This window comes from Leucopleurus acutus (genome assembly GCF_964270905.1).
Source record: "Leucopleurus acutus genome assembly, chromosome: 13".
Classification (NCBI taxonomy): Eukaryota; Metazoa; Chordata; class Mammalia; order Artiodactyla; family Delphinidae; genus Leucopleurus; species Leucopleurus acutus.
Genome location: NC_139155.1, coordinates 72473663 through 72487406, shown reverse-complemented (window position 1 = coordinate 72487406; position 13744 = coordinate 72473663). Strand labels below are relative to the sequence as shown.

General features: G+C 44.6%; 1 protein-coding gene across 1 annotated transcript in view; it reads left to right on the top strand.

The window, feature by feature from the left end:
- Positions 1–13744, top strand: part of SVOP (SV2 related protein) — a gene marked incomplete at its 3' end in the record, with an annotated part of 82445 nt that overhangs the window by 10827 nt on the left and 57874 nt on the right. The window contains exons 2-3 of the mRNA XM_082852946.1: positions 9679–9839; positions 12411–12496. Coding sequence (XP_082709072.1) covers positions 9679–9839; positions 12411–12496 — 247 coding nt within the window. The remainder of the gene's footprint in view (positions 1–9678; positions 9840–12410; positions 12497–13744) is intronic.

The window sequence follows — 13744 nt, the reverse complement described above, 5'->3', positions numbered from 1 at the left end:
AAACCACAATAAAGACTCTTGCCCACATTTTCCCCTCACTCTTGCCTCGTTATTGACCCTGGTGCTTTCCCATTTGGCTTCCCAGGTGTGGTGTACCCCCTCTTCTTGGAATCTGTGAGTATAACAGAGTCTAATCTTTTCAAAGGCAGTTGTCTCCTGATCTGTTTGCCTTGCCACGCCTAAATAATAATAAAACCTGTATTTTAGGGACTTCCCTGGCAGTGCAGTGGTTAAGACTGTGCCCTTCCAATTCAGGGGGCACGGGTTCGATCACTGGTCAGGGAACTAAGATCCCACATACTGCGGGGCCAATAAATAAATAAAAGTGTGACACACAAAAACATTTTTTTAAACCTATATTTTAAAACAGTCTCCCCAATCTATTCCTCTTCTTGTAGAAAAATGTGCCTGAATGATCTTCCCTAAATCAACTCTGATCATCTTCCACTGTGTCACCCCTACTTGAAACCTTTCAGTGGCATCCCATTGGTCTTAGGATAGCATGAAAAATCCTCCCTGTGGTCTCCAGAGCTCTCTATAATTCAGCCTGTTTCTCTGACCTCTACTCCTTGGTCCTACCTCTGGGCCTTTGCACTGGCTGTTCTCTCTCCTCCCCCCCGTCTGTGTGGGACTCTCCTGGTTCTCAGACCTCAGGGAAGTCTAACCTGACTACTCTTCCCTCCAATCATTCTCTATCCTGACTACTCTTCCCTCCAATCATTCTCTATTCCCTGTCTGTTTCCCTCTCAAGATTCATTGATTTGCAGATGTATAATGATTTCTTGTTACTAGTACATTAACCGTCTTCCCAGCTAGGGCATCTACTTCAGGAGGGCAGGTGTATTTTATCTCCTATTGTATCCCAGCCTTCAGCACATAGTCAGCACTCAATAAACTTATTAAAATACTGAAGAATGATGGGGCCAAGCTCTTTGAGATGTTCTGTTAACTCCTTTAGTCTCCATGGCAACCCCGTGAGATAGGAATTACCATTTCCCTTCTCCCAGCAGGAAACTGAGACCCAGAGAAGTAAAGTAACCTAACCTCATAGCTACTGAATGCGGTGGGCAGGAGATTCACACCCAAATCAGTCTGTCTGCAGAGTGGGGCTCTTCTTTCTATGACAATCCCCCTCTCTTCAGACAGTAAATGCTACCCTGTAATAGTCACACTTAGGTACAAGCTTCCTTTTCAGTCTGATAGATTCACGAACTCAGTGGATAAGTATCCAGAAGCTGAGATGAAAAGAAATCAAGCCTTTACCCTAATCAAGTCTCAGACCCTAACTGAAGGTACGGAGGTGAATTACATCATGGTACAAGCGAGGTCTTTGGGTTCACAGCCATTTCCTCCAGCTCTTATCTTCTTTCAATAGCAAAATTATGTAAAACAAATGTTCCCTGCTATTTTGGTAAACGATATGCTATATATACACAACAAATGCCAAGAAATTAGCCAGCTTGTTTTGAAGCCCTCCTATATTTAACATATGCCACTGCTATTTTCTTTTTCTGTCTTATTACTTTTTTTTTTTCCCTTGGGAAATCTTGGCTCCTGTAGCTGATAACTGCTTTCAGGAACCCAGCCGATTCAAAATGTAGTCTGGCTTTCGGACTATAATTTCATGTCAGAGGTCTCTCTTTACATTCGTCTTAAAACAAGTTGTAGTAAATAAAGGGCCCTGGCTTCTAGTGAACTGCCAGAGAAGGAAGGTGAACACATCCTGGTTTAAAACTCCAGGGAGCTAAGCCATTTTCTCAAAGTCGAATTTCACAAAGGTCAGTGTACTCCACGCTCAAAGCAGAAAGGTGACTTGAACCAAGCTGGGTTGGAGGAAAGCCAATATTGACACCATGCCCCTCAGTTTCCCGTTCATCAATCTCGGTTAATCTTCACGGCCGTCCTGCAAGCCTGTCCTCATCCCATTTCACAGCCGAACGAGTCTGTAACATGCTTGGCTGATGTTACAAGACCAACAAGAGCTCTGTGAATAGTCGCTATTGCGATTTATATTGATTATTTAACTAATAGATGTGCAGGTTAAAAAATTTACATATTGCAGCGGGATCCAAAATGAAAAGTTAAAAAAAAAAATTTCTTTTCCTTAAAACTCCCCATTCCCATCCAATCCTCCTTCCCAGAAGCAACCAGTCTTAGGCTTCTTAAGTATCCTTCCAGAATGTTCGACTGTAGAAGCAAAAATATTCTTGAGCCCACTTGAACATGCACACAGATTCACTAGGGACCTGGTTAAAATGCAGATGCTGATTCAGTAGATCTGGGTCAGGGCCCGAGACTCAGCATTTCTGCCACGTCCCTAGGGGAGGCTGGGGCCTCTGGTTCGAGACCACACTTAAGTCTTAGTACCGAGGACCTAGATCACGGGACCATAGTCTAGCACATTTAATAAGGAGCCCCAGCGGGGATTCCCTGGTGGTCCAGTGATTAGGACTCAGCTCTCTCACTGCCGGAAGCCTAGGTTTGATACCCGGCTGAGGAACTAAGATCCGCAAGCTGCATGGTGCAGCCCCCCCCCAAAAAAAAATGAGCCCCAGCAATCTTTTCCTGTTGGTTCTTGCAACCAACGTGTGTGTGTGTTTAGTGTGTGTGTGTTTAGTGTGTTAAAATATACATAATAAAATTTACCATTTCAACAATTTAACTTGTACAGTTAGCGGTATGAATTACGTTCACAATGTTGTGTTACCTTTCCCGCCATCCATCTCCAGAATTTTCTTATCTTTTGCAACTGAAACTCTGTACCCATTAACCGCTAACTCCCCATTCCCCACCGCACCACCCCCCATCACCTGGTGACCACTGTTGTACTTTCTCTCTCTGTGAATTTGACTATTCTAGGCCCTCTCAGATAGGTGGACTCGTACAGTAATTGTCCTTTCGTGCTGGGCTTATTTCACTTAGCACTATGTCTTCAAAGTACATCCATGTTGTAGCACGGGTCAGAATTTCCATCCTTTTTAAGACTGAATAATATTCCATTGTATGGATAGACCACACTTTGTTTCTCCATTCATCCACTGATGACCACTTAAGTTGTTTCCACCTTCGGCTAATGTGGTACAGATCAATATAAATAAATTTTTTTTTTAACATTTTCTTTAGTGGATGTGCCATCGTCTATCTAATTACTCCTTTCCTGAAGATTGTTTCTGGTTTGGTGTCACCGCAGCAAAGCTGCAGGGAGTGTGCTAGCACCAGAAGAGACTACAGCAGAGTGGCTGGGAGCAGGGACACTGAAATCCAGTGGCTTTGCCAAAGCCTAGACACTTACTGTGTGACCTTGGGCGAGCTCCCAGCCCCTCTGTGCTTGAGTGTCCTCATCTGTAAAAAGGGGACCATGAAAGTGGGAATAAATAAGATAATCGATGCACAGTGCAAACACTAGACTTGACACGCGCAAGCCAGCAATCCATATCTGCCGTTATTTGTAGGGTAAATCGTTGCCTACTGTGCCCGTCCCCACAATGAACTGCCTGCAGAACGCATTCTGGGTGGGAGCTCAAAGCACTGAAAAATTTGAAAGATAACGCGGATTACCTTCCCAAAATGTTGCAGTGGTCGCTGTTAGTCACAGAAGGAAGCACAGAGTCTTGGATGGTCCTGGAGGAGAGGGTGTGATGAGAGGGAGAGTGTCAGGCCACATAGCTATCTCCTTCTGTGACGTTACCTGCAGAGTCAAGGGCGAGCCATGCGCCTTCCCCTCACCCCTGAAAAGGCATTGATAATGCCCATAAATGTTCATTTCCTTACTGCGCTTAATAATTCTCTACATTTCTATCTTCTACAAATACCTTGGGGGACTGTTTATGTTTTTGATTTGGGAGGTTGCTTCCTGGGGACAGGGTGTCCTACTCCTTTGTCGTTCCCTCCCTGGAACCCACTTCGCACCACCCCTTGGTGGCTTGCAGAGTTGAAATGTCACCCCCCGCCCCCGCTAGCCTCTCACTGCATCAGGTTCGTTTTATTTGCAGCTTTTCTCACAATGTGCAGGAATATCTATGTAGTAATATATACATCCACATGTATTATATTTAAATACATATTTATTTATATTTACAAATATATTTAGAAACATTAATTTATATATTGATCTATAAATGTATAAATATTATATATAAATTTATAACTATATACAAATATATATTTATATACGTATGTAATTATTTACATATAAAAATTACAAAATACATGTGGATATATACATAAAATTTTTTATTGAGGTATCGTTGATTTACAATATTATGTTGGTTTCAGGTGTACAACATAGTGATTGACAACTTTTAAAGGTTAGACTCCATTTATATTATTATAAAATATTGGCTGTATTCCCTGTGCTGTATAATATATCCTTGTTGCTTATCTATTTTATACATAGTAGTTTATATCTCAATCCCATACCCCTGTCTTGTCCCTACCCCCTTCCCTCTCCCCACTGGTAACCACTTGTTTGTTCTCTATATCCACAGGTCTGTTTCTTTTTTGTTACATTCACTAGTTTGTTTCATCTTTTAGATGCCACATATAAGTGATAACATACAGTATTTGTCTTTCTCTGTCAGACTTATTTCACTAAGAAGTAATAATATCCATGGCAGTGCTAAGGGTTGAGGGTTTGGGGCTTTTGGGGGGAGGGGGAATGGCAAAATACACATAAGATAAAATTTACCATTTTAACCATTTTTAAGAGGACAGTTCTGTGGCATTAAGTGCTTCACATTGTTGTGCAACCATCCATCTCCGGAAAGTTTTCACCTTCCCAAACTGAAACTGTACCTATTAAACACTAAGTCCCCATTCCTTCCTCTCCCAACCCCTGAAACCACCATTCTACTTTCTGTCTCTGAATTTGACTCCTCTAAGTATCTTATGTAAGTGGAATCATGCAGTATTTGTCTTTTGGGGACTGGCATATTTCACTTATTAGCATGTCTTCAAGGTTCATCCATATTATAGCATGTGTCAGAATTTCCTTCCTTTTTTGTTCCTGTTTTTTGTTTGTTTTTTGGCTGTGCAGCTTGTGGGATCTCAGTTCCCTCACCAGGGATTGAACCTGGGCCCTTGACCGTGAAAGCACGGAGACCTAACCACTGGACCACCGGGGAATTCCCCTTTCCCTTCCTTTTTGAAACTGAATAATATTCCATTTTATGTATAGACTGTATTTCGCTTATCCACTCATCCACTGATGGACACCTGGGTTGTTTTCACCTTTGGGCTGTCGTGAATAGTGCTGCTGGGAACATGGACGTACATTCACAGTGTCGTACAACCTTCACCTCTATCTAATTCCGGAACATTTTCATCACCGCAAAAGGAAATTCTGTACCCATTAGGCAGTCACTCCCCATCCCTCTTTCCCCAGCCCCTGGCAACCACTGATCTGTTTTCTGTCTCTATGAAGTTGCTTCACATAAATGGAATCATACATGTGTGACTCTCTGTGTCTGGCTTCTTTCACTCAGCATCGTGTTTCAAGGTTCATCTGTGTTGTAGCTTGTGACAGCGATCTGAGGACTTTTTACAGTAGTTATGCTGGAGGCTGCTCACAGAAGCTCTAGTGAGCAGATTGTGAAATATTCAGAACATCTCAGAGCCTGTTATTTAACCATTGAGAGCTTAAAATTGGTCACAGTGGGAGTATTTACCCCACAGATATTGGCAAATGCTACACATCAGTATGGTTTGGGGGCTTTGAGACTCAGTTTGTAGGCACTGGCTTCAGAGCATCCCCATAATCCCCATCAGCATCCCTCCAGAGCTACCCCCAAATAAATTTTGGGGTGGCCAAAAAGTTCGTTCGGATTCCCCCATGTTCTGCAAAGAACCCGAACGAACTTTTTGGCCAACACAATACATACTGTGAATAAAATGGTGCTCTTGCTGTAAAAGTGTTGCTTAAATGAAGCCCCAGATTCCAACTTCATGCCGGATATCTAAGCCTAAGGCAGTCTGTCTCCTGGCCTTTGTTCCCAGGTGACACCTGCCTTCCAGCTGCAAAGGAAGCCCCAGCTCTGGACTGCGGGGATGTTTGTCTGAGTCCTGTACCACAGGGGTTCTGGGCCTCTCGGGTGGGGTGAGGAGCGTAAGCTGCAGGCACCCAGCTCAGCCAACAGAGTAGGAGCCTCCGCCCCTCGGCACGGCACTCGGGGTGGGGAAGGTGGGGGGGGGGCAGAATTGTTCGCCTGCCTCTAATGCGCTAATTCGGTCTCTGGATCAGCCAGAGCAGCACCACCTGGGAACGTGTTGGAAATGCAAAATCTCAGTCTCCAGCCTCGACTTTCTGAGTCACACCCTCTTGGAGTGGGGCCCCGACTTCTGTGTTGTGACCAGCTCCGCAGGGATTTCGAAGTTCCATCCAGCTCAAGAGCCCCTGCACGAATGTGACGACCTGAAGAGCTGTCAGCCAGGCTGGAATCGAGCTGTGCCTTTCTGTTCCTGCGCCAGGTCACGTCGTTATCCACTCTCTGGCAAGCCCACCCACACAGGGCAGCTGGGTTCGGGCTTCACATTCATTCCCCAGACACAGGTGAATGCTCGCGAGAGGCGCTGATGCTTAGTGATTAGGACCCAGGGCTCTAATACCAAAGACATCTAGGCTGAAGCCTCAGTTCTTTCAAGCTGTGTGACCTCAGGCAAGTGTCTTAACCTCTCTGAGCATTTGTTTTCTCATCTGTACAATGGGGATAATAACATTAACTCACTCATAGGTTGATCATCAGGGTAACTAACAGGAGATAATGTAAAAGGCATAGCTCTTAGCATTTAGTAAGTGCTCAATAAATAGCTGTATGGTTGGAGGGCTATTATTTGTAGCAGATACCCTTGGTGCCTGTCCAGATTCCCTTTACCAGATTGATCATCCCCCAGCTGCTGCCAATCATGGGTGCTCACAGCTCACAGCTGCAGTCACCTCTGGAGGGTGTCCCTTGACTGAGGGGAGCCACTTCACCTGGGGATACCTGGGAAGTTATGCCTTCCATCCCTGGGGTGGCATGACCAGTGATTGACTGATTCGAGCCAAGCCCCCAGACCTCTGGGTGGGACAATCTCCACGGTACAATTCACACTCCAGAGCTCCCTGTGGATCACATTTCATACAATGGAACATTATCCAGCCTTTAAAAGGATGGAAATTCTGACACATGTAACAACATGAATGAACCTTGAAGATGTTAAGTGAAATAAGCCAATCACGAAAAGACAACTACTGTGTGATTCCACTTATGTGGGGTCCCTAGAGTAGTCAAATTCATAGAGGCAAAAAGTAGAATCGTTCTTGCCAGGGGCTGGTGGGGAAAGGGGATTGGAAGTTAGTGTTTAGTGGGTACGGAGTTTCAGTTTGGGAAGATGAAAAAGTTCTGGAAATGGACAGTGGTGACGGTTGCACGATATGTAAATGTATTTAATGCCACAGAACTCTACACTTAAACAGGGTTACAATGTTGAATTTAATGTTACGTGTATTTTACCACAGGTGAAAAAAAGAGAATCCCAGTTTAGGCTCTGCTTCTAAGGAATTCGACCTATGACAAAACTATTACACCTAATTTATAGCAAGGTAAACTGAGGCTCAGAGTGACTATAGGTATATCTTATGCTGTGGGGATGGAAAAGGTCACCACGTCTCAGGGTTATTGTGAGGGTGAAGTCCAATAACGATGCCTGTAAAGAGTACTGATCAAGGAAGAGTATTAACGATGAAAACGTGAGAGAGAGAGACTGGAAAAGAGACATGGTGGCTTCAACTGACTTATGGTCAAATGTTGGCAATTTCATATGGTTCAGCCTACTAGTAGTGTCTAGTCTTTAAGCTGGACAGCAGAATCAAAGACATTTCTGTCATTGTTATCTATTCAATCTTATATTCTTTAAATATTTCAAAATAAAAGATTTTGGATGGGGGGAATGGAGTAAATGGGGAGTAATGGAAGGGTTTGAATGGTATCCTGTCTTTGGCCAGAAACGCAAGGTTTTGATCAGACAGACCTGGGGGTGAACCCTGGCTCCATGCCTTTTTAGCTCTGTGACCAGGGGTAAGTCCTGTGACTTCTGGGGCCTCAGTTTTCTTATCTGTAAAATGGTGATAATAATACCAACCTAATAGAGCTGTCGTGCAGAGCAAGTGCATGGAAAGCAACACCTAGAACGAGGCACAGGTGCTGCTAGACGGTGGTGGGCGTGGTGGAGAGTGCAGTGGTGGTAGTGGATGGGATGGAGCGTTTGCTCCAAGCTTCAATCCCAGCCGATCCGCCTGCAAACCCTGTGCTCTACGCTCTGCCGCGTATTTCCAACACAAGATGAGATTAACAGCTGGAGCTTTCCAGGCCCAGCCTTGCCATCAAATGGAGTTTCAGGTATTTACAAAACTGCCGTGATTTCATCTGTCTTTTCTCCAAATTCACAAGCAGGGAATGTTCCCCAGCCTTCTGGAATCTGAAGATTTACCCTTTCTATGCCAGAGTACCAGTTATTCTTGGTGAAATGTATGGAATAATGCAATAATTAATTGATGATGATGTTGATAGCAATACTTTTTACTTAGAAATGTCTCCATTTTTACCTTTTAAAAACGTTGCCCAGATTTGCCCTCCAGTCCCTCATCAGCCCTCTGCCCTTCATGCCCATGTCATCGCAGACTCCGTTTTTCAAAGCTCTGGGAGAAATGGGCATTACTCATTCCATATGACTCTCTCCTGGGAGGGTAGGGACTCATCTCTCCTGTTGCTGCTGTCACCCTGAAACTCACCACAGGGCTGGCAGAGAGCAGGAGATTTGTGTTTGGGGGTGAGGAAGTTGGAGGAGACATGTATTTTTGCCTCTGAGTCCCAGATTAAGAAGTTGCTGCTCAGAGAAGTCAAGGCGTTTCCCACAGTAACAAGAAGCAGCACAGTGTGAAGGAATGTATTGTGTAGAGAGTGGAGTCCACGGGGTCTCGAACTCAAATGCCTACAGAGCCAGACAAAGGGGACAAAGTGCCAAGTGAGTGGAACACAGAGCAAGTGTGAAGATAAGTGGCAGGAGACTGTCAGGGCTGGTGGTTATTTGGAGAGGACAAGACTGTGGTCACCTGTGCATCGTGTGTCCCATCTACAGGGGATACACTGCCCTGGTCTAGCCACGTTGGTCCCTTATTAGAATGTGTGCCCCAGGTGGCCAGATATTCTACTTTTGAAAGAGATGTCGGGAATCTGGATTTTTATGTGAATTCTCCTAATTTTAAAACATTGGCATCCAATTTAAATTTAAAAAAAAAATACTGTATGGGCAACTTTTGGTGGGCATAATGTTACCCTTAGGTGACCAAATTGTTACGTCCATTAGATATAGAGGAATGTAAATTCTGAAACACATGTACTTCCAACCAGTTTTTAGGTCTAGCGCAAGGATATCCTCATTCACATAACTTACCATGTGAACAGGGCTCCCCCTGGAGTTGTGCAGTGCCCAACCCATCCAACTGTACTAGGCAGCCCTTAAAGTTGTCACCCTCCCCACAGTCCAACTCAACAGAAATGCCCACCCCCACCTCTCCTCCACCCATTCAACTCTCTAGACCATGAGAGAAAGCTTGTCACCTGTCTTGGACACAACAGCTATACTGCAAGGCCGTTGAGGAGGAGTTCTAGCCATCATGACCAGATTTGCTCTGTCCTCTAGGGTGGTGAAATTCCGTCGCACAGGCGAGAGTGCAAGGTCAGAGGACGACACGGCTTCGGGAGAGCATGAGGTCCAGATTGAAGGGGTCCGTGCAGGCCTAGAGGCCGTCGAGCTGGATGATGGGGCAGCTGTGCCTAAGGAGTTTGCCAATCCCACTGACGGTGAGGGGACCCTGAATTTGGAGCGTTGGCCCAGTCCACAGTCAGGGGCTCTGAGGTACCAGGGTTGCCTCTCCAGGTGGTATGCTCAGAGGGATCTTGTGAAGGGGCAGGTAGGAGGGCCTGGAGGCCAGGGGTGACACTGGAAGTGTGGGGCTGGACCTACATGGCTTTCTTCAGCAGGCAAGGTTATATCATAATCCCTGACAGTCAACAACATTGACTAACACTTCGCTGAGGATGATGATGATGGTGATAGAGATGATAATGATGATGAGGATGAGATGGTGATGATGATGGTGATGGTGACGATGATGATGATGCTAGAGATGATGATGGTGCTGATGATAATGTAATGATGATGGTGGCAATGGTGATTGTGAAACTGACAGTAGTGATTAGAGCAGCAGACACAGGCTGAGGATTTACTCTGTGCCAGGCACTGTTCTAAGCACTTTACACATATTACCCATTTAATCTTCACAACAGTTCCAATTGGAAGTATTACGATTATCTTTCCCATTTTCCAGGAGAGGACACGGAAGTACAGAAGGTTAAGTGTCTTGCCCAGGGTCACACAGCTAGAACTTAGCCAAGCTGGATTTACACCCAGGAAATCTGGCCTCAGAGCCCACATTCCTACCCATGACCCTGTGCTCCCTCTGAATACAGATGGTCAAACAAGAGACTTGAAGCGGTGCTAGGGGACCTGGTCTCCCCTCACCACCTGACGATGCTGATGGATGAAAACATTCTATGCATTCCTGAAAGGGATTCCCAACAAGAGAGAGGATTAATGGCTTGAGCCCAAGGCCTGTTGTTGGCAGATCTAAGGAGGCAATGCCTGGGGAGGAAGGGGAGGCAGAGGTTAGAAGCAGTGGCTTCAGGCTCGGGCTGATCTGGGCTCAGTTCCCAGATCGCAGTGTGCCAGCTACGTTAACAGTGGGCAAGATCGTGTCCTCCTCTGTAAAATGGGGCTAAGACTGAGCCTTAACTAGTAGTTGTGACAGGGAGTAAATGAGATAATGTACATCAAGGTCTTAGGGCAGTGCCTGGCCCACAGGGAGCACTCCATAAAGACACCATTATATTATTACTATTACTGTTCTTATTATTGATGATGTGATAGAACTTACTCTGCTTTCTCCTCAGTATTTTTACTGAAGGAAACCAGACCCTGCTGGGGTGATAAACACCAGCTCATACTTCTAGAGAAAATTATGATTGCTATAAGGGGCCCATGATTGAAATTCTAATAAGATGACAACTCCCAGCAGAGGCTGATGAGATCCTCAGAGGCCCCACAGGAAGGCCACCCAGTATGCTCCTTTAGTATTTTTATTTTTTTATTATTTTTTTATTTTATTTATTTTTTTTTTGCGGTACGCGGGCCTCTCACTGCTGTGGCCTCTCCCGTTGCGGAGCGCAGGCTCAGCGGCCATGGCTCACGGGCCCAGCCGCTCCGCAGCACGTGGGATCCTCCCGGACCGGGGCACAAACCCACGTCCCCTGCATCGGCAAGCGAACTCCCAACCACTGCGCCACCAGGGAAGCCCAGTATTTTTATTTTTTAGTTAACTTTTTATTTTGGACTTTTTTTTTTTTTGGCCTTGCTGTGCAGCATGCGAACCTTGGTTCTCCGACCAGGGATTGAACCTGTGCCCCCTGCATTGGGAGCGCAGAGTCTTAACCACTGGACTGTCAGGGAAGTCCTTGGATTATTTTAAATTTACAGAAAATTTGCAAAGATAGCACAGAGAGTTCTCGTATACTCTTTTTGTCTTTCTCAAAATCTTTTTTGTCTGTTTGTTATTTTTTCATATACTCTTCATGCAGCTTCCCCTAAAGTTAACATCTTACTTAACCATGGCACACTTGTCAAAACTAAGAAATTAACACCGGTGCAATACTATCCAGGAAACTCCAGACTTCATTCAGATTTCACCAGTTTTCCCAGCAGTGCTGTTACAGGAACCAATCCAGCACACCACATTGCATTTAGTCTTTTCGTCTTTCTCAAAACATTTATGAGTTTCTAAATTATATCCTTATTTTTTTCTGAGTATACAAATAATATGTGTTTATTTAGGAAGCATTCAGACATGATCGAAATGTACACAAAAGTGAATGCTGACAGATAACCCTGTCGACAGTCTGTGGACACTTAATCTTGCTTCCCGTGGTCCATCTTGCTTTGTTTTCTTAAAATTAGCAATATATACTGTATGCATCTTTCTATATCTGCCCATTTTTAAACAGATGGGTTGTATTTCATAATGTAGATATATAAACATTTAAATATAATATATAAAATAATTTAACCAATTCCCTGTTGATAGACATTCTGGGTTGTCCAGTTTTTCCTTTTGTAGAAACAGTGTTGCGTTGGACTTTGCAGCAAGATATACCTTCATGCTTGCTGGAAGGTTTTTCTAGGATAAGTTCTAGAAGCAGCACGCACTGCCTTTAAAGAGCTTGGCCAGGGACCCCCCCGCCCCCCACCCAGGCCCCACACACTAGGACAACTGCAAGAGGCACTGACTCCTTCCTCCACCTCCCCCTTCTCCTTCCCAGATACTTTCATGGTGGAAGATGCGGTGGAAGCCATTGGTTTTGGAAAATTTCAATGGAAGCTCTCTGTTCTCACCGGCTTGGCTTGGGCAAGTATCTCTGGGGACAGTGACCTCACCTTCAGTTTCCAAGGAACACCTGTGCTGCTCAACTGGCTTTCCATGGTCTACATGGAAGGACACAGCTCCTTCCACATAGAGCCTTTGCTTGAATCAGCAGAGTTTGGGTTGAGTGACCCTGGGTGATAATGAAGGTCTGGGGGTTGGGGGCTGCGGAGGTTAGGTGTGGTTGACAGTTGCCCTCAAGGAGAAGTTGAAGCTTCTGGTTAATTAAGTGGTTCTCAACCCTTTGAGGCTCAGGGCTTCTATTAAGATTCTGATGTCATCTGTGAGGCTCACCCTAGAAAAACATGCACAGATCAAAATGTGCCTTTGTTTTAAGGGGCTCATGAGCCCTCGTCAAACTCCCTTAATCTACCTAAAGCAAATAATGCATCTGGACCGTTAATACAATTGAAATTGATTTTTGTGACTAGTGCAAGACTGAGATTTAACTACATAGTTTTCCAAACAGTCTTCAATTTCCCCACATCATTTTTCCCACTAATTTGCAGAGCCGCCTTTATCCTCCACCACATTCCCACGGCTACATGGGTTTGCTTCTTGACTCTCATTTCTGTGCCATTGCTCTGTCTGTTTAATCCAGTAAAGGTACCACTATATTTAATTACCAGGGCTTCCCAGTATGTTTTAATAATGTTAAAAGGTCACTCATTAACTATACTGACAATTCTACATGAACGATGACCAAAGAGAAACTAGTTTTTAATTGAGCTATAAGAGAAAAAGGTCATTGTCTCTCTACCTCTATAAAAATGTTTTTCTGATTTTCGAAATATGATATCTTACCACGTCATTCGGGGAGTGCCCCTAAGTTTTTCCAAACACGGGAGAACACACACACACAAAGAATGTTGAATGTCTAGTTGTCAATTCCTGCATGGCACCACACTGTTTTAACTACTGGAGCTTTCAGTGTTGTTTTGTGTTTTTTTTTAACATCTTTATTGGGGTATAACTGCTTTACAATGGTGTGTTAGTTTCTGCTTTACAACAAAGTGAATCAGTTATACATATACATATGTTCCCATATCTCTTCCCTCTTGCATCTCCCTCCCTCCCACCCTCCCTATCCCACCCTTCCAGGCGGTGCTTTGTTTCAGTGTGTTTTTAAAATTTAATTTATCTATTGTATTTTTGACCGCTCTGCAGCGGCATGCGGGATCGGCATGCAGGATCTTACTTCCCCGCCCTGGTCAAACCCGCGCCCCCTGCGTT